Source organism: Carcharhinus amblyrhynchos, unplaced genomic scaffold, assembly GCF_965287045.1.
Source record: "Carcharhinus amblyrhynchos unplaced genomic scaffold, sCarAmb.v2.hapA scaffold_43, whole genome shotgun sequence".
NCBI classification, from domain to species: Eukaryota; Metazoa; Chordata; class Chondrichthyes; order Carcharhiniformes; family Carcharhinidae; genus Carcharhinus; species Carcharhinus amblyrhynchos.
Genome location: NW_027649784.1, coordinates 1,415,574 through 1,435,818, shown reverse-complemented (window position 1 = coordinate 1,435,818; position 20,245 = coordinate 1,415,574). Strand labels below are relative to the sequence as shown.

Sequence of the window (20,245 nt, the reverse complement as noted above, 5' to 3'; positions counted from 1 at the left end):
ACATTTGGAGTTTTTTTTGTTTATTTGTCCATGGGATCTGGCAAGAGTTAGACAGGGCAGATTCAGAAAGAATGTTCCTGATGGAGTCCAGAACTAGAGGTCAGAGTTTGAGGATAAGCGGTAAACCTTTTAGGACTGAGGTGAGGAGAAATTTCTTCACCCAGAGGGTGGTGAAAAAGTTTAAACTTTTTAAACTTATTTATTAGTGTCGCAAGTAGGTTTGCATTAACACTGCAATGAAGATAGGGGAGGTAATGGCTTAGTGGTGTTATCGCCAGACTGTTTAATCTGGAACTACTAATCCAGAAACTCAGCTAATGTTCTTGGTTCGAATCCCGCCACGGCAGATGGTGGAATTTGAATTTAATGAAAGAAATCTGGAATTAAGAGTCTACTGATGACCCATTGTTGGAAAAAAGCCCATTTGGTTCCCTTTAGGGAAGGAAATCTGCTGTCCTTACCCGGTCTGGCCTACATGTGACTCCAGAGCCACAGCCAATATGGTTGACTCTCAACTGCCCTCTGACCAAGGGCAACTAGGGACGGGCAATAAATGCGGCCATCCAGCAGTGCCCATGCCCCACAAATGAATGAGAAAGAAAGTTACTGTGAAAATCCCCTAGTCGCCACACCTATTTGGGTAACACTGCAGGAGAATTTAGCACGGCCAATCCATCTAACCAGCACGTCTTTGGACTGTGGGGGGAAACTCACACAGACACGGGGAGAACGTGCAGACTCCGCACAATGACCCAAGCCAGGAATCGAACCCGGGTCCCTTGCGCCGTGAGTCAACAGTGTTACGTGTGGAATTCACTACCACAGAGAGTAGCTTAATGCAGAGAAGTGTGAGGTATTGTACTTTGCAAGGACAAACCAAGATAGAACATACAAGGTAAATGGTAGGGCACTGGGATCTGGGAATACAGATACATAATTCCCTAAAAGTGGCGTCACAGGTAGATAGGGTTGTAAAGAGTGCTTTTGGTACATTGGCCTTTATAAATCAAAGTATTGAGTTGGAATGTTATGGTGAGGTTGTATAACAGTAAGAAGTCTGACAACACCAGGTTTAAGTCCGACCGATTTATTTGATATTAAACTCACAAGCTTTCGAGGTTAAACTCTTCGTCAGGTGAATGGAGAGTTCTGGCCTCAGACAGAGCATATAAAGCACAGACAGTTTACAGATTACTGATTAGAATGTGAATCTTTACACCTAACCTGCTATTCAAGTCTTAAAGTGGCCGGCAATGTGAGTGGAAGGAGCACTGATCACAGGCTAAAGAAATGTGTATTGTCTCCAGACAGTACAGTAAGTGAGGTTTTGCAAACCCCGGTAAGTCATGGAGGTTACAGATAGTGTGACATGAACCCAAGATCCCTGTTGAGGCCGTCCTCATGTGTGCGGAATTTGGCTATTAGTTTCTGCTCAGCGACTCTGCGCTGTCGTGTGTCGTGAAAGCCGCCTTGGAGAACGTTTACCCGAAGATCAGAGGTGGAATGTCCCGAAGCATGGTATATTGGGGAGACCATACAGAGGCTACGACAATGGATGAATGAACACTGCTCGACAATCACCAGGCAAGACTGTTCCCTTCCTGTTGGCGAACACTTCAGCGGTCACGGGCATTCAGCCTCTGACCTCTGGGTAAGTACTCTCCAAGGTGGCCTTCACAACACACGACAGCGCACAGTCGCTGAGCCAAGTTCTGCACACATGAGGACGGCCTCAACTGGGATCTTGGGTTCATGTCGCACTATCTGTAACCCCCGTGACTTACCTGGGTTTGCAAAACCTCACTTACTGTACTGTCTGGGGACAATACAGATCTCTTTAACCTGTGCTCAGTGCTCCTTCCACTCACATTGTCGGCCACTTTAGGACTTGAACAGCAGGTTAGGTGTAAAGATTCACATTCTAATCAGTAATCTGTAAACTGTCTGTGCTTTATATGCTCTGTCTGAGGCCAGAACTCTCCATTCACCTGACGAAGAGTTTAACCTCGAAAGCTAGTGAGTTTACTATCAAATAAATCGGTCCGACTTAAACCTGGTGTTGTCAGACTTCTTACTCTGTTTACCTCAGTCCAATGCCGGCATCTCCACATCGAGGTTGTATAAGACATTGGTGAGGCTGAATTTAGAGTATTGTGTGCAGTTTTGGTCTCCTAATTACAGGAAGGATATTAATAAGGTTGAAAGAGTGCAGAGAAGGTTTAGAAGGATGTTGTCGGGACTTGAGAAACTGAGTTATAGAGAAAGGTTGAATAGGTTCGGACTTTATTCCCTGGAGCGTAGAAGAATGAGGGGAGATTTGATAGAGGTGTATAAAATTATGATGGGTATAGATAGAGTGAATGCAAGCAGGCTTTTTCCACTGAGGCTAGGGGAGAAAAAAAACCAGAGGACATGGGTTAAGAGTGAAGGGGAAAAAGTTTAAAAGGAATATTAGGTGGCGGGGGGGGGGCTTCTTCACACAGAGAGTGATGGGAGTGTGGAATGAGCTGCCAGATGAAGTGGTGAATGCGGGCTCACTTTTAACATTTAAGAAAAACTTGGTCAGGTACATGGATGAGAGGGGTGTGGAGGGATGTGGTCCAGGTGCAGGTCAGTGGGACCAGGCAGGAAAATGGTTCGGCACAGCCAAGAAGGGCCAAAAGGCCTGTTTCTGTGCTGTAATGTTCCATGGTTCTACGGTTCTAGTTGAGGCCGAAATGTGTGATTTCAAGAAGGAATTAGATATCGCGCTTGGGTCTAAAGGGATTGAGGGATATGGGGGAAGATGAGGGGGTGAATCAGGATATTGAATTTGATGATCAGCCATGGTCAATATGAATGGCAGAGCAGGCTTGAAGGGCCGAATGGCCTCCTCCTGCTTCTAATTTCTATTCGTTGCTCATCCCTAATTGCTTCATTTAACAGTCAACCACATTGGTCACATGTAGGCCAGACCGGGTAAGGACAGCAGATTTCCTTCCCTCTATGTATAAATAATTCCCAACCATTTTTTTGTTGCTGGGATGTGGGGAAAGGGGACCCCAGGTGGGGTTTTCAGAATATTCGATAGGTTGCCGTTACTGAGACTGGTTTTCAATTCCAGATTTTACTTAATGGATTGTGTTGAGGTTGGTCATGGTGGGATTTGAACCTGTGTCCCCAGGACATTACTCTGGGCCTTTGGATTACTAGCCCAGTGACATTAGCACTGCCCCCAAATGGATAGTGTACAGGCTCTACCACCCAGCCTGCAGGCATTGCTGCTTTGGGGCAGTGTAGTTGGGGAGGGTGATTTGCATCAATTTTGAGTATGGTAATTGCCTGTGAAGTGGGTGGAGTGGGGGGTGGGGGGTGGTGTTTGGGCAGGCTTTCACGCAGGGTTGGTAGGGGGCACATTCACCTGACGAAGGGGCTAACCCGAAAGCTAGTGAGCGTACTATCAAATAAATCGGTTGGACTTAAACCTGGTGTTGTCAGACTTTTTACTAGGGGGCACATGCCCAGGGCTCCAGGCTCAGATCAAATCTTTGCCAAGAAAGGTAGGTGATAGTTTTGCCTTTCTGAGTGAGTTGTGTGTCTGTGTGTGTGTGTGTCAGTGTATGTGTGTGCGCGTGTGACTGTGTGTGTATATGTCAGTGTGTGTGACTGTGTGTGTATGTGTTAGTGTGTGCATATCTTTGTGACAGTGTGTATCTGTCAGTGTGTGTATCTGTGTCTGTGTGTGTATCTGTGTGACAGTGTGCGTGTATCCGTGTTAGTGTGTGTGTATCTTTGTGACAGTGTGTATCTGTGTGATTGTGTGTATCTATGTGACAGTGTATGTACCTGTCAGTGTGTGTATGTGTGTCAGAGTGTGTGCGTGTGGAAGCAGAGACGATCGTGACTTTTATGGGGCATCTGGACAAATACATGAATAGGATGGGAATAGAGGGATAAGGTCTCCGGAAGGGTAGGGGGTTTAGTTCAGTCGGGGCAGCGTGGTCAGTGCAGGGTTAGAGGGGCCGAATGGCCTGTTCCCATGCTGTAATTTTCTTTGTTTTGTGTTGTGTGTGTGTGAAGAGCCATCAGAAAAGTGGAGGAGGAGGGGACTGTGGTGTGGGAGGGGAGCTTTATTTTGACCGTGTGCACTCTGTAAGGCCGCAGTCACTGACAACAGCCAGCGGTAATGGCTCACAAACACACCGCCTGAAAAGAGGGTATTAAAGTAAATTTCTTATCGACACCAGATCAGCCCTGGATGGCTGCTGCCACGCTCACTGATCATGGGAGTGCTTCTGGCAATTGTTTTTGGTGTGGAGATGCCGGTGTTGGACTGGGGTAAACACAGCAAGAAGTCTGTTCACCAGGTTCAAGTCCAACAGGTTTATTTGACGATAAATGCCACTAGCTTTTGGGGTCTGCCCCTTCGTCACTCACCTGACAAAGAGGCAAACCCCAAAAGCTAGTGGATTTACTATCAAATAAACTTATTGGGCTTTAACCTGGTGTTGTGAGACTCCTTACTGAGTTGTTTCTGGCACAGGGAAGGGGACGCGACATTATTCGGTGTTCGCAAGCTGGAAAGGTTCTGCATTTCTGACAAGGTTATTAATCCCGCATGCACCTGCCTTCCCCCTTCACCACCTCCACGCCCTGTCCCACATCACGGGCATGGTTTCTGCTTGGGTTAAATCATTACGTGTGCGTCCTACATATTAAAGCTTGCATGTTCAGCTGTAATTCTGCAGCTGGAAGGTGGTAAATGTGGGTTCAGGTAGGTGGGTGGGGGAGCCCAGTCAGTGGGAGATTAAAGGCAGGACAGGGGGATTTACACAGCGTTCAAAGGGAGAGAATGCCATCAGCCTTCCTCTGACGTAACTCATTTTCATTTTTTGCCCACAGGCAAAGCTTTCCAGGCAAATCTTTGACAACATTCGTTCTCAGGGAAATGCATGACGTCAATACATTTCCAAATCATCGCCTGCGGAAACTCTCCTCAAGCCTTTGCTCCCTTGGATTTTACTATTCCCCATTACTCTCTCATGTAGAACACAGAACATTACAGTGCAGTACAGGCCCTTCGGCCCTTGATGTTGCGCCGACCAGTGGAACCAATCTAATGACCCTCTAACCTAAACTATTCCAATGTTATCCATATGCCTATCCACAGACCATTTGAATGCCCTTAAAGTTGGCGAGTCCACAACTGCTGCAGGCAGGGCATTCCACGCCCTTATTATCCTGAGTAAAGAACCTACCTCTGACATCCATCCTATAACTACCGCACCTTAATTTAAAGCTATGTGCCCTCGTGTTAGCCATCACCATCCGAGGAAAAAGGCTCTCACTGTCCACCCTATCTAACCCTCTGATCTTCTTGTATGCCTCAATTAGGTCACCTCTCAACCATCTTCTCTCTAACAAAAATAACCTCAAGTCCCTCAGCCTTTCCTCATAAGACCTTCTCACCATACCAGGCAACATCCTGGTAAACCTCCTCTGCACCCTTTCCAATGCCTCCACGCCTTTCTTATAACGCGGCAACCAGAACTGTACGCAATACTCCAAGTGTGCAAACCAGCTTCCCATCCATTGACTGTCTACACTTCCCGTTGCCTCGGGAAAAGCAGCCAGCACAATCAAGGACCCCACGCACCCCAGACATTTTCTGTTCCATCTTCTGTCCCCACCCTCTGTCACCCCAGTCTCGACCACCGCCCAATGCTGCTGTTGTTCTTGCTGGTCTACGCGGTCAAGCATCCTTGATATTAAACCTCTCGTTCTTATTTTCAATTTCCCTCCCCTTGGTCTCCTCTGTAACCTCTTCCAGTACCGCAACAAGGGAGGCACAGTGGTTAGCCTCACAGTGCCAGGGACCCGGGTTCGATTCCCGGCTTGGGTCACTGTCTGTGCGGAGTCTGCACATTCTCCCTGTGTCTGTGTGGGTTTCCTCCGGGTGCTTCGGTTTCCTCCCACAGTCTGAAAGACGTGCAGGTTAGGGTGCATTGACCCGAACAGGTTGCGGACTCTGGTGACTAGGGGAGTTTCACAGTAACTTCATTGCAGTGTTAATACAAGCCTTACTTGTAACTAATAAATAAACTTTAAAAAAATACTTTACTTTCTTGGTACAATATGGTGGAGGACATGCCCCTGTCGACATCAACGGGGACGAAGTAGAAAGGATCGAGAGCATTAGGTGTCCAGATCACCAACAATCTGTCCTGGTCCCCCCCATGCCGACACTACAGTTAAGAAAGCCCCACCAACGCCTCTACTTTCTCAGAAGACAAAGGGAATTTGGTATGTCAGCTATGACTCTCACCAACTTTTACAAAAGCACCTTAGAAAGGATTCTTTCTGGTTGTATCACAGCTTGGTATGGCCCCTGCTCTGCCCAAGACCACAAGGAACTACAAAAGGTCGTGAACATAGCCCAATCCATCACACAAACCAGCCTCCCATCCACTGACTCTGTCTACACTTCCCGCTGCCTCGGGAAAAGCAGCCGGCATAATCAAAGACCCCACACACACCCCAGACATTCTCTCTTCCACCTTCTCCCGTCGGGAAAAAGATACAAAAGTCTGAGGTCACTTACCAACCGACTCAAGAACAGCTTCTTCCCTGCTGCTGTCAGACTTTTGAATGGACCCACCTCGCATTAAGTTGATCTTTCTCTACACCCTAGCTATGGCTGTAACACTACATTCTGTACCCTCTCCTTTCCTTCTCTATGAATGGCATTTAAGTCGCGGGTAGATAGGTTTTTGACAGACAAGGGAATTAAGGGTTATGGGGAGAAAGTGGGAAAGTGGAACTGATCCACTTCAGATCAGCCATGATCTTATTGAATGGCGGAGCAGGCTCGAAGGGCTAGATGGCCGACTCCTGCTCCTATTTCTTATGTTCTTATGGCATGCTTCGTCTGTATAGCGCACAGAAACAATACTTTTCACTGTATCCCAATACATGTGACAATAATAAATCAAATCAAATCCTTCTCCCCTATGTACTCTACGAACAGTATGCTTTCTCTGTATAACGCGCAAGAAACAATACTTTTCACTGTATCCCAATACATGTGACAATAATAAATCAAAAGTAATGGTGACCAATGTCCCCTTTAGGGAAGGAAATCTGCTGTCCTTACCCAATCTGGCCTACAAGTGACTCCAAAACCACAGCCAACGTGGTCAAGTCTTAACTGCCCCTCCAAAGCAAACCACTCAGTTCAAGGGCTGATTCGAAACGATAATGTTAGAGATCAGGGCTGATTTCCTGTCTCCAAACCCCCCCCCCACCCCCCGCCATGTACTAGCCCCACACCTCTCAATTCAACACAGAACCCAGTGCTTTTGATTCGTGGTGAGAATTGGGGGCGAAATGAAGGGGAGTGGCTGTCTGGGTAAAAGAGGAGCGTTCGCCTGGATGTGGTGAGTATCTTTATTGTAACAGGTTTATGAAGATCAAATTGATGGCAATTACTGAGTCCGTGCGCGTGCGCGCGCACACAGGATGGGGGGGGTTATTGGACAGGGGGACGGTCCTGTCTGCCAGATGTGATTATTTTTGTCCTTTTTCACCTGCTGCCCGGTTCTTTCTCGCTCCATGGGCATTAGCACCTTGGATACAACTACCAATTCCCCCTCCCCCCACTTCCTCTGACTGACCCTCCCTTCATCCCTCAGACTGACCCTCCCTCCATCCCTCAGACTGACCCTCCCTCCATCCCTCAGACTGACCCTCCCTCCATCCCTCAGACTGACCCTCCCTCCATCCCTCAGACTGACCCTCCCTCAGACTCTCCCTCCATCCCTCAGACTGACTGTTCCCCAGACTCTACCTCCCTCCGTCCCTCAGTTGATTTTCACCCTCTGTCGCCCATCCGTCTTTGTGCCCCTCACTCCATCTGTTTTTCCTCAGATCCTCCCTCCATTCTCCATCTCCCATCCCTCAGTTTGTCTCACCGTGTTCATCCTTCACTCCATCTCTCCCTCCATCTCCCGTCCCACAATCGATCCCTCCCTCCATCTCCCTTCCCTCACTCGATCCCTTCCTCCATCTCCCTTCTCTCAATTGATTCCTCCCTCCATCTCCCTTCCCTTAATCATCCCTCCCTCCATCTCCCGTTCCTCACTCTCCCGTCCCTCACTCTCTCTCCCGTCCCTCACTCCCTCTCCCACCCTCTATCTCCCACCCTCTATCTCCCGTCCCTCACTCTCAATCCCTCCCGCTATCTCCCGTCCCTCTCTGATTTTTTGACGTTCATACTGTAAGTCTATATTGAATGATTAGTGTTGCGACTCCCCCAGTGTTTCCAACATTAGGACAGTAAGTTACAAAATAGATTGTTCTGAACCCTCCCCTCGGTGCTGATCACCTCCATTTTCCTGACGGCGCGCCCGTTGTCCCTCCCTCTATGCGCATGCTCTACTCGCCTACACTACTCTTGGCCCCATTAGTTCCCGGGTTCTGGACGAGAGGGTATGGTGGTCCTCTCACTCGCCATTGGATAAACTGCTGCCAATCCCGTAGTCACTGGCCCCTCCTCCATCCACCGCCTCCTCCTCCATCTCCCTCCGTTTCTGCTTCTGCAGTTGGTGGAGAGCTCTGACGTGAAACCTGTTCAGGATTTCCAGCTCCTCCAGAACTGAAAGACAAAACGTATCAGGGATTAACAGGAAGGCGTGGCCTCCAACTCCATTTTCAAGGTTACTGATGACACCAGCGCAGTGGGTCGGATCTCAAACAATGATGAGACAGAGTACAGGAATGAGATGGAGAATCTGGTGAACTGGTGCGGTGACAATAGTCTCTCCCTCAATGTCAACAAAACAAAGGAGATTGTCATCGACTTCAGGAAGTGTAAAGGAGAACATGCCCCTGTCTACATCAACAGGGACAAAGTAGAAAGGGTCGAGAGCTTCAAGTTTTTAGGTGTCCAGATCACAACAACTGTCCTGATCTGCTCCCCGCCCCATGCTGACTCTATAGTTAAGAAAGCCCAACACCTCTACTTTCTCAGAAGACTAAGGAAATTTGGCATGTCAGCTACGACTCTCACCAGCTTTTACAGATGGACCATAGAAGTTATTCATTCCTGGTTTGTCACAGCTTGGTCTGGCTCCTGCTCTGCCCAAGACTACAAGAAACTACAAAGGGTCATGAATGTAGCCCAATCCATCACACAAACCAGCTCCCATCCATTGACTCTGTCTATACTTCCCGCTGCCTCGGGAAAAGCAGCCGACATAATCATGGACCCCACACACACCGGACATTCTCTCTTCGACCTTCTTCCTTTGGGAGAAAGTTACAAAAGTCTGAGGTTACGCACCAACCGACTCAAGAACAGCTTCTTCCCTGCTGCTGTCAGACTTTTGAAGGGACCTACCTCGCATTAAGTTGATCTTTCTCTACACCCTAGCTATGACTATAACACTACATTCTGCACCCTCTCCTTTCCTTCCCTATGAACGGTATGCTTTGTCTGTGTAGCGTGCAAGAAACAATATTTTTCACTGTATCCCAATACATGTGACAATAATAAATCAAATCCTTCTCGCCATGTACTCTATGAATGGTATGCTTTGTCTGTACAGTGCACAAGTAACAATACTTTTCACTGTATCCCAATACATGCGACAATAATAAATCAAATCCTTCTCCCCATGTACTCTATGAACAGTATGCTTTGTCTGTATAGTGCACAAGAAACAATACTTTTCACTGTATCCCAATACATGCGACAATAATAAATCAAATCCTTCTCCCCATGTACTCTATGAACAGTATGCTTTGCTGTATAGTGCACAAGAAACAATACCTTTCACTGTATCCCAATACATGTGACAATAATAAATCAAATCCTTCTCCTCTATGTAACCCTTTATGCCGATTCGCTGCACCTTACCTTTTGTGTAATAGCGCTTCTCTCGGTTTCCATAGATGATGATTCTCTGCAGGAAGTTGGCCATTGCCCCTGATGCCAGGAACCTCTCCATCAGGGGAAGCGTCTCAAAGTACCTGAGGTCCAGGGTGAAGGGGTTAGAGGGCGGTGGCCACGTACAGAGTTCCACCAGCTCCGCGACAATCTCCCAGATCTGTCCCTCTGTGGAGAACAAAGGAGATTGTCATCGACTGCAGGAAGCGTAAAGGAGAACACGCCCCTGTCTACATCAATGGGGATGAAGTGGAAAGGGTCGAGAGCTTCAGGTTTTTAGGTGTCCAGATCACCAACAACCTGTCCTGATACCCCCTCCCCTGCCATGCTGACACTATAGTTAAGAAAGCCCCACCAACACCTCTACTTTCTCAGAAGACTAAGGAAATTTGGCATGTCAGCTACGATTCTCACCAACTTTTACAGATGCCCCATAGAAAGCATTCTTTCTGGTTGTGTCACAGCTTGGTATGGGCTCCTGCTCTAACCAAGACTGCAAGGAACTACAAAAGGTCATGAACGTATCCCAATCCATCACGCAAACCATCCTCCCATCCATTGATTCTGTCAACACTTCCCGCTGCCTCGGGAAAAGCAGCCGGCATAATCAAGGACCCCACACACCCCGGACATTCTCTCTTCTTCCATCGGGAAAAAGATACAAAAGTCTGAGGTCACGTACCAACTGAATCAAGAGCAGCTTCTTCCCTGCTACCGTCAGACTTTTGAATGGTCTACTTCGCGTTAAGTTGATCTTTCTCTACACCCTAGCTATGACTGTAACACTACATTCTGCACTTTCTCCTTTCCTTCTCTATAAACGGTATGCTCTGTCTGTATAGTACGCAAGAAATGATACTTTTCACTGTATCCCAATACATGTGAAATTAATATATCAAATCAAATCCTTCTCCCCTATGTACTCTATGAATGGTATGCTTTGTCTGTATAGCGCAAGAAACAATACTTTTCACTGTATCCCAATGCATGTGACAATAATAAATCAAATCCTTCTCCCCTACGTACTCTATGAACAGTACGCTTTATCAGTACAGTGCACAAGAAACAATACTTTTCACTGTATCCCAATACATGCGACAATAATACATCAAATCAAAAAGAACAGAAGAACTATGAGCAGGAGTAGGCCATCTGACCCTTGAGTCTGTACTGACCACGATTGTGTTCGTTATTAGAAATGTTTTTTGCTGTCTGTCTATATATCAACCCTTATCTTGTTATTGGAAGTGTTTTTTTGCAGTCAGCCCCCGACTTAGGAAAATCCTTACAGCTGCTGTTGTTTGCCTGTATTAGGTACCCTTCAGGAATGCAGCCAATTTTTACCAAACCCATCATGCCTCCTGAATCCACGTGTAGACAAGTTAGCAGTCAATTTTTTTTTAAGCTTAGCAGAGTATAGGCAGAAACATCTCAAAATGAAATCTTTGCACGGAATAAGGCTAAGCATCCACAGGATCTCTTGCCCAGTTATAGGTGATTTTCAGACAGGTATGCGGTCATTACCGTTCTGGTGCCAATCCTGCGTGGCACTCAGCTTCAGAGGGCTGTCCCTCGCCGCCCAGGACCCGCCGGTCGTTTTAACGAGACGCTCGTGGTTGGATCGGATCCAGACGTACGGGCACTGGTACTTGGCATAGCAAGCCAAGAGGAAGAGAGTGCAGTTCAGTTCCTGTTGGAGAGAGGCAGGGCAATTAAGTGACTCATCCCATTACGTGTCGTTAAGGAGAGGTGAAATGAACCGCGGAATGAAGGGCGCAGCAGTCTGAGGGCGTCAGGCCTCTCCCGAAAGGCTGCAGAGAGGGCGCCGCACCCTTACTTACCGGGAGCGCAATTTCTCGATCGCAGGGAGATGCTGGAGGCAGCCCCACGTCCCCTTGCCCGCAACCACTCATTCTGAGGAAGAACGGAAAGAAACCTTCAGAAGGATGGGAGGAGTGAAGCAAGAACATAAAGACATCAGAGATAGGAGCAGGAGTGGACCATTCGGCCCATCCGCCGCCATTCACGGCTGACATAGGGCTTCAACTCCATTTTCCCGCCCATCGTTTGGTTCCCTGAAACTCTGTCTAACGCACAGCCAGAAATATAGCCAACGGTGAAGCACCCTCAATTCTCTGGGGGAGAGAGAATTCCAAAGGTCCACATCCCTCCGAGTGAAGAAGTTTCTCCTTATCTCAGCCCAAAATGGCTGCCTCTTACCCTGAGACTGTGCCCCTCCCCCCATGCTTTAGATTCCCTCGACCAGCAGGAGCCGATCTCTCAGCCTCCATCCTGTCAAACCCCCTATTTTTTGGTGAGACTGTCTCTCATTTGAGGACCAGCCGTGTTTCCTCCCCCTCGTGAAGCCTGCGTCGAACTTCTGTGGTGGGATGTTTATGGCCTCGTTCTCTCTGAAACCTTGCCCGAGGTCGACGGGCCTTTCTGTGGTCCGTCCCTCGCCCGCTCCCGATTCCCATGGCGGTAAGATTGTGTCACTGGCTGGCTTTTCCCCACGGCACAAGTCACATGACCGTGGTGAGCCAGACCCTACTCTTAGCGATGACTGCGTTTCAGAACCCCAGGAAGAAGTCTCACAACACCAGGTTCAAGTCCAACAGGCTTATTTGTACCCAGGGCCACACCCTGCTCTATCCCCGTAATCCCACACATTTAACACGGCCAGTCCAGCTAACCCACACATCTTTGGACACTAAGGGGCAATTTAGCATGGCCAATCCACCTAACCTACACATCTTTGGACATTAAGGGGCAATTTAGCATGGCCAATCCATCTAACCTACACATCTTTGGACATTAAGGGGCAATTTAGCATGGCCAATCCATCTAACCTACACATCTTTGGACATTAAGGGGCAATTTAGCATGGCCAATCCACCTAACCTGCACATCTTTGGACACTAAGGGGCAATTTAGCATGGCCAATCCATCTAACCTACACATCTTTGGACATTAAGGGGCAATTTAGCATGGCCAATCCACCTAACCTGCACATCTTTGGACACTAAGGGGCAATTTAGCATGGTCAATCCACCTAACCTGCATATCTTTGGACTGTGGGAGGAAACTGGAGCACCCGGAGGAAACCCACGCAGACACGGGGAGAATGTGCAGTCAGTGACCCAAGCCGGGAATCGAACCTGGGTCCCTGGCGCTGTGAGGCAGCAGCGCTAACCACTGTGCCAGTGAACCTGACTGCCTAGACGTGGTGCTGGAGGGGGGAGGTTGGGTTTGGAGGGAGCAGAATTTTTTTTTACCTTTTCTGTGATCGCAGTGATGCCAGCAGAGATTGGTCAGCGTAAGGCAGCCTGGAAGCTTCCGGGTCCTCGCCGGGTGTACTAGCCAGACTCCCGGGGAAACTTGCAGACGGCCAGCTCTGCAAAGAGACGGGAAGGAAGAGATTGGCTCACGGGTCAGAGCGGTGCACGTTACAACAATAGAAGGAGGCCTTTCTGCCCATCGTGCATGTGCGTGTGTGCGGGGTAGAATGACTTAGAAAGCATTGTGGAGAAAAACAGACATTCTTTCAAAGCTAAAATAAAAATAAAATACAGCTGGAGAGCTGGAATAAAATGCTGGAACGATGTAGCAGGTCTGGCAGCGTCTGTGGAGAGAGAACCCGAGTGAGTCTTCTTCGGATTGGAAGAGAGGCAGAAATATCAAGCTGCTGGAGAAGGGGAGGGAATCCAGGTGTCGCAGAAACGGGGAACATGAGGGATAGTTCAGAGGGCAGGAGAGATTAAACTATAAAGATTTCACTGGACGAAATGGGAAAGGTAAGAACAAAGAAAATTACAGCACAGGAACAGGCCTTAAGGCCGCTCCAAACCTGCACCAACCATGCTGCTCGACTGAACTAAAACCCCCTACCCTTCCGGGGACTGTACCCGTCTATTCCCCATCCTATTCATGTATTTGTTCAGACGCTACCGACTTAAAAGTCACTACCGTATCTGCTTCCACTCCCTCCCCCCTGGCAGCGAGTTCCAGGCCCCCACCACCATCTGTGTGAAGAAAACCTGCCTTGTACATCTCCTTTAAACCTTGCCCCTCGCATCTTAAACCTGTGCCCCCCTAGTAATTGACTCTTCCACCCTGGGAAAAAGCTTCTGACTATCCATAGGGACAGGCCATTCGGCCCTCCAAGCCTGCGCCAATCATGATGCCTGCCTAAACTAAAACCAGACGCACTTACGGAGTCTGTACCCTTCCATCCCCGTTCCTATTCATGTATTCGCCCAGTTACCCCTTAAATGCTGCTATCGTACCTGCTCCCACCATCTCCCCGGGCAGCACGTTCCACTGTGTAAAAGAACTTGCCTCGCACATCTCCTGTAAACTTTTTCCCACACACCTTAAACCTATGTGCCCCAGTACTGGGCTTTTGTACCCTAGGAAAGAGAATCTGACTATCCACTCTGTCCATGCCCCTCATAATCTCGTAAACCTCCATCAGGTCACCCCCTCAATCTCCGTCGCTCCAGTGGGAACAAACCCAGTTTCTCCAGCCTCTCCTCATAGCTAATACCAGGCAACAACCTGAAGAATTAACATAGGAGTAACTCACCCTGAATCATCTGTGTGCCCTCACAGCCCACCCTCCCTCCCAGACTTGTGTCACCAGCAAATCTAGGCATCTGGAGTCATACATTGGCCAGACCGGGTAAGGACGGCAGATTTCCTTCCCGAAATGTGACAAAGACGTTTAGTTTTCTAAACGCGTTGGAGTTTAGAAGGATGAGGGGGGATCTTATAGAGACATATAAGATAATGAAGGGGATGGATAGGGTAGAGGTAGAGAGATTCTTCCCGCTTAGAGAAGCCTCAAGATAAGGGCGGGGGTCAGTTTAGATCAGAGTTGAGGAGGAACTTCTTCATTCAAGGGGTGGTGAGTCTCTGGAATTCTCTGCTCGTTGAAGTGGTGAAGGCTACCTCGCTGAATATATTTAAGTCATGGGTAGATAAGGGAATTAAGGGTTATGGGGAGAAAGCGGGAAAGTGGAACTGAGCCACTTCAGATCAGCCATGATCTTATTGAATGGCGGGGCAGGCTCGAAGGGCTAGATGGCCAACTCCTGCTTCTATTTCTTAAAGGGGAGGCAGTAATGCAGTGGTATTGTACTGGCGGTACAGTGGTTAGCACTGCTGCCTCACAGCTCCAGGGATCTGGGTTCGGTTCCCAGCTCGGGTCACTGTCTGAGTGGAGATTGTACATTCTCCCCGTGTCTGTGTGGGTTTCTTCCAGGGACTCCAGTTTCCTCCCACAGTCCGAAAGATGTGCGGGTTAAGTGCATCGGCCGTGCTAAATTATCCCTCAGTGTCAGGGGGATTGAAGTTAAAGCTTATTTATTAGTGTCATAAGAAGATTTACATTAATACTGCAATGAAGTGAAAATCCCCTAGTCGCCACATTCCTGTGTCTGTTCAGGTAACACCGAGGGAGAATTTAGCACGGCCCAATGCACCCTAACCAGCACGTCTTTTGGACTGTGGGAGGGGACAGGAGCACGTGGAGGAAACTCATGCAGACACTGGGAGAATGTGCAGACTCCGCACAGACAGTGACCCAAGCTGGGAGTCGAACCAGGGTCCCTGACGCCGTGAGGCAGTGGCACTAACCTGCTGATCAGGATGGGATTATGGGGATAGGGCCTGGGTGGGATTGCTGTCAGCACAGGCTCGATGGGCTGAATGGCCTCCTCCTGCACTGTAGGGATTCTGAGATTTTATAATAAATGCTGGTTAGGTGAGGCCCACATCCCGTAACCTAAATTTAAAAGAAAATCGACAATCGCTGTCACAGTTGGTTGAGGTAAGCTTTCAATTCCAGGATTGTTACCTGGCGAGGTGGGATTTGAACCAATCTCGCCAAAGCGTTACACGGGGCCTCGGGATGACTCATCCCGTGATGTCCTCGATACACCATCGTCGCCCTCCCATGGCCGTGTCCAGTGCTGCAGAGGCTATGAACCCGCCACAGACCCCCTCCCCGCCCGGGGGTTGCCCGGGTCGGGGTCCGGTTCTTCACTAGCGCCTTTCCCCACGAGGGATTGTCTCTCCCTTACTGCGGCTGCATTCACAAAGCGCCCAAGTTCAGGATGATACTCACGTCAACATCCTCGTTCAGCACCGTAAGGAGCACCTCCTCTCGGCCCCTTAGCCAGGGCTGGAAGTAGCGAAAACCCTGGGAGAGGGAGGAAAGATCAGTAAGAACAGGCACCAACATCTCCTCCACCATCATCCTCAACACCGGTGCCCCGACAAGGCTGTGTTCTCAATCCCCTACTATACTCCTTACACACCTATCACTGTGTGACCAAATTCTCCTCCAACTCCATTTCCAAGTTTGTTGATGACAGTACTATAATGGGTCGGATCGCAAACAATGACAAGACAGAGTACAGGAATGAGATGGAGAATCTGGTGAACTGGTGCGGTGACAATAATCTCTCCCTCAATGTCAACAAAGGAGATTGTCATCGACTTCAGGAAGTGTAAAGCAGAACATGCCCCTGTCTACGTCAACAGGGACAAAGTAGAAAGGATCAAGAGCTTCAGGTTTCTAGTTGTCCAGATCACCAATCTCTCCTGTTCCCCCCCCCGCCCCCCCATGCTGACACTATAGTTAAGAAAGCCCCACCAACGCCTCTACTTTCTCAGAAGACTCAGGAAATTTGGCATGTCTGCTACGACTCTCACCAACTTTTATAGATGCACCATAGAAAGCATTCTTTCTGGTTGTATCACAGCTTGGTATGGGCTCCTGCTCTGCCCAAGACTGCAAGGAACTACAAAAGGTCATGAACGTAGTCCAATCCATCAAGCAAACCAGCCTCCCATCCACTGACTCTGTCTACACTTCCCGCTACCTCGGGAAAAGCAGCCAGCATAATCAAGGACCCCACGCACCCTGGGCATTCTCTCTTCCACCTTCTTCCATCGGGAAAAAGATACAAAAGTCTGAGGTCACGTACCAACCAACTCAAGAACAGCTTCTTCCCTGCTGCTGTCAGACTTTTGAATGGACCAACCTTGCATTAAGTTGATCTTTCTCTACACCCTAGCTATGACGTAACACTATATTCTGCACTCTCTCCTTTCCTTCTCCCCTATGTACTCTATGAACAGTATGCTTTGCCTGTATAGCACACAAGAAACAATACTTTTCACTGTATCCCACTACTTGTGACAATAATAAATCAAATCCTTCTCCCCATGTACTCTATGAACGGTATGCTTTGTCTGTATAGCGTGCAAGAAACAATACTTTTCACTGTATCCCAATCCTTGTGACAATACAAATCAAATCCTTCTCCCCTACGTACTCTATGAACAGTATGCTTAGTCTGTATAATGTGCAAGAAACAATACTTTTCACTGCATCCCAATACATGTGACAATAATAAATCAAATCAAAAGTCAAATGTAAAAGATCTGGTGGCCATTATTTTGAAACAGAGAACAGCAGGGGAATGAGTTCCCTTTGTGGTATTGATGGCTAATATTTAATCCCTTGTCCAACATCACGAAAACAGATCATCATCTCATTGCTGTCAGTGGGATCTTACTGTGTGAAAAACGGCTACCACACTCCCTCGGCCGATCAGCTATTGGGGGAGCAGTTCCAGGAGCCCAACCTCACTTCCTATTCCTTCCGTTCTTACATTCAAGGTAACTATGGCTTCAAACAAGGAAGCACTTCATTGATAAATTTCCTTGGTGTTGCTATGGTTTCGAAGAGTGGATTTCCCTGTCTCCCTGTGAACTCGCTTACCTGCAGTGATCCCAGAACAATTAAATCTCCCAGAAACTCCTGAAGCTTCTTCACTCCCTTCATCTTGTCCTGGAAACACAGCACAGGAAATAGATCAGCAGGAACTGGGAATCATAGAATTCCTACAGTGCAGAAGGAGGTTGTTCGGCCCATCGAGTCTGCACCAACCACTATCCCATCCCGGTTCTATCCCCGTAACCCCATGCATTTACCCCAGCTACTCCCCTCGTATTGCTAAGGGGCAATTTAGCATGGCAATCCACCTAAACCGCACATCTTTGGACTGAGAGAGGAAACAAGACCACGAGAAACTACAAAAGGTCGTGAATGTATCCCAATCCATCAGGCAAACCAGCCTCCCATCCACTGACTTTGTCTGCACTTCCTGCTGCCTTGGGGCAGTGGTGAGCACTGCTGCCTCACAGCGCCAGGGACACAAGTTTGATTCCCAGCTTGGGTTACTGTTTGTGCAGAGTCTGCACATTCTCACTCCCATGTGTCTGCGTGGGTTTCCTCCGGGTGCTCTGGTTTCCTCCCACAGTCTGAAAGACGTGCTGGTTAGGATGCATTGGCCGTGCTAAATTCTCCCTCAGTGTTACCCGAACAGGTGCCAGAGTGTGATGACTGGGGGATTTTCACTGTAACTTCATTGCAGCGTTAATGTAAATCTTACTTGTGATGCTAATAGTAAATAATAAAATAAAAACAACCAGCATAAAAACACCTTGGACATTCTCTCTTCCACCTTCTTCTGTCAGGAAAAAGATATAAAGGTCTGAGATTATGTACCAACCGACTCAAGAACAGCTTCTTTCCTGCTGCCATCAGACTTTTGAATGGACATACCTCGCATTAAGTTGATCTTTCTCTACACCCTAGCTATGACTGTAACACTACATTCGACACCCTCTCCTTTCCTTCTCTTCTATGTACTCTACGAACAGTATGCTTTGTCTGTATAGCGCACAAGAAACAATACTTTTCATTGTATCCCAACACCATGTCACAATAATAAATAAAAACAAATATTAAGTTGATCTTTCTCTATACTGTAGCTATGACTATAATATTACATTCTGCACCCTCTCCTTTCCTTCTTTATGTACTCTATGAACGGTATACTTTGTCTGTATAGTGCGCAAGAAACAATACATTTCACTGTATCTCAATACACGTAACAATGATAAATCAAATCAAACCAAGGCTGGGGAAGGCGAATGCAGCACTTTACACAGAATTCGAGAGAGAATTGAACAAAGAACAAAGAACAGCACAGGAAACAGGCCTTTCGGCCCTACAAGCCCACGCCACCCATTTTGACACTCAGTGAGTGCCTTATTCAAGTCTTTCATCGATCGTCGACGTTCTTGTCTACCTCTAGTGGAACTCCACAATAAAGGGGGTGCAAATTTAGGGAATTACGTGTGTGCCAGATTAAGGGAGATCCAATTCAGGGACAATTTATTGACACCAATCAGCCTAAAAAGCACGTTTTTGGAATGTGGGAGGAAACCGGAGCACCCAGAGATAACCCATGAATAGTCAATAATTTTTAAAAAAATGAGTGGCGAAGATGATGCGGAATAAAAGGTGACTTACCTCTGAACTCATTTTAAAATCCCCTGTACACAGCGAGAGGGGCAAATAGAAAACTGCAGGTGGAAAGAAGATATACTTCAGTTTGAGCACAGACTTGCAGACTGAAAACCTTCCCTTAGATGTTTTTTAATGCCCGTACTTCGCAATGTCAGCTTTATTTAGCTGCAATTTTGCCCAGAAAGGGTTTTTGTTTTATCAATTACTTGTTGTCTCTGCAGCCAATTTTAATTTCACAAGAGGATTATAAAAGCTGATTGCTGGGAACACGTCAACTGGGTGTGAATTCTGCAGCATCTATCCTTTGCAGACAGGGAGTGGGAGAAGATGGAGAGGGTTTTGCCTTAGCAACCAAGGTCCAGTCTCCCCTAGCAACCACATCCAAGCTGGGAGGACCAGACTAACCAAGGCTGCAACGGGCGCAAGATGACACCTTTCCATTACATTGACTATTTTACAACAAAATATAACCCAGCAGTTTATCTGGCTTTGGCAGATCTATATTTAACCACTATTCATCGCTCTTACCGGCATCCAGCTTACAAGTGTTCCTGTCTGCTCCCACAGCGCCTCCCCAGTGTCGGGAGGACCTCACTGCAGGTTGATGCCGCAGTGCTCGCCCCCTTGTGTTGGGAGCGTTTTACTGCACGTTGATGCCGCAGTACTCGCCCCCTTATGTTGGGAGGACCTCACTGCAGGTTGCTGCCGCAGCACTCGCCCCCTTGTGTTGGGAGCGTTTTACTGCACGTTGATGCCGCAGCGCTCCCCCCCTTGTGTTGGGAGGGTTTCACTGCATGTTAATGCCGCAGCTCTCCCCCCCTTGTGTTGGGAGACCCTCACGGCAGGTTGATACCGCAGTGCTCAATTCCTTGTGTTGGGAGCGTTTCATTGCGGGTTAATGCCGCAGCGCTCCCCACCTTGTGTTGGGAGAT

The 20,245-nt window shown here is 48.0% G+C and overlaps 1 protein-coding gene across 1 annotated transcript; it reads right to left on the bottom strand.

Moving 5' to 3' along the window:
• Positions 1-8,480: 8,480 nt before the first annotated feature.
• Positions 8,481-19,932, bottom strand: LOC145337074 (uncharacterized). Its single transcript, XM_080181821.1, has 9 exons — positions 19,842-19,932; positions 19,317-19,369; positions 17,718-17,786; positions 16,053-16,127; positions 13,201-13,319; positions 11,767-11,839; positions 11,450-11,615; positions 9,896-10,093; positions 8,481-8,632 (listed from the first exon to the last, which is right to left on the bottom strand). Exons 2-9 carry the CDS (start codon positions 19,326-19,328, stop codon positions 8,481-8,483), a joined length of 864 nt encoding a protein of 287 aa, XP_080037947.1. The 5' UTR covers positions 19,329-19,369; positions 19,842-19,932.
• Positions 19,933-20,245: the final 313 nt, after the last annotated feature.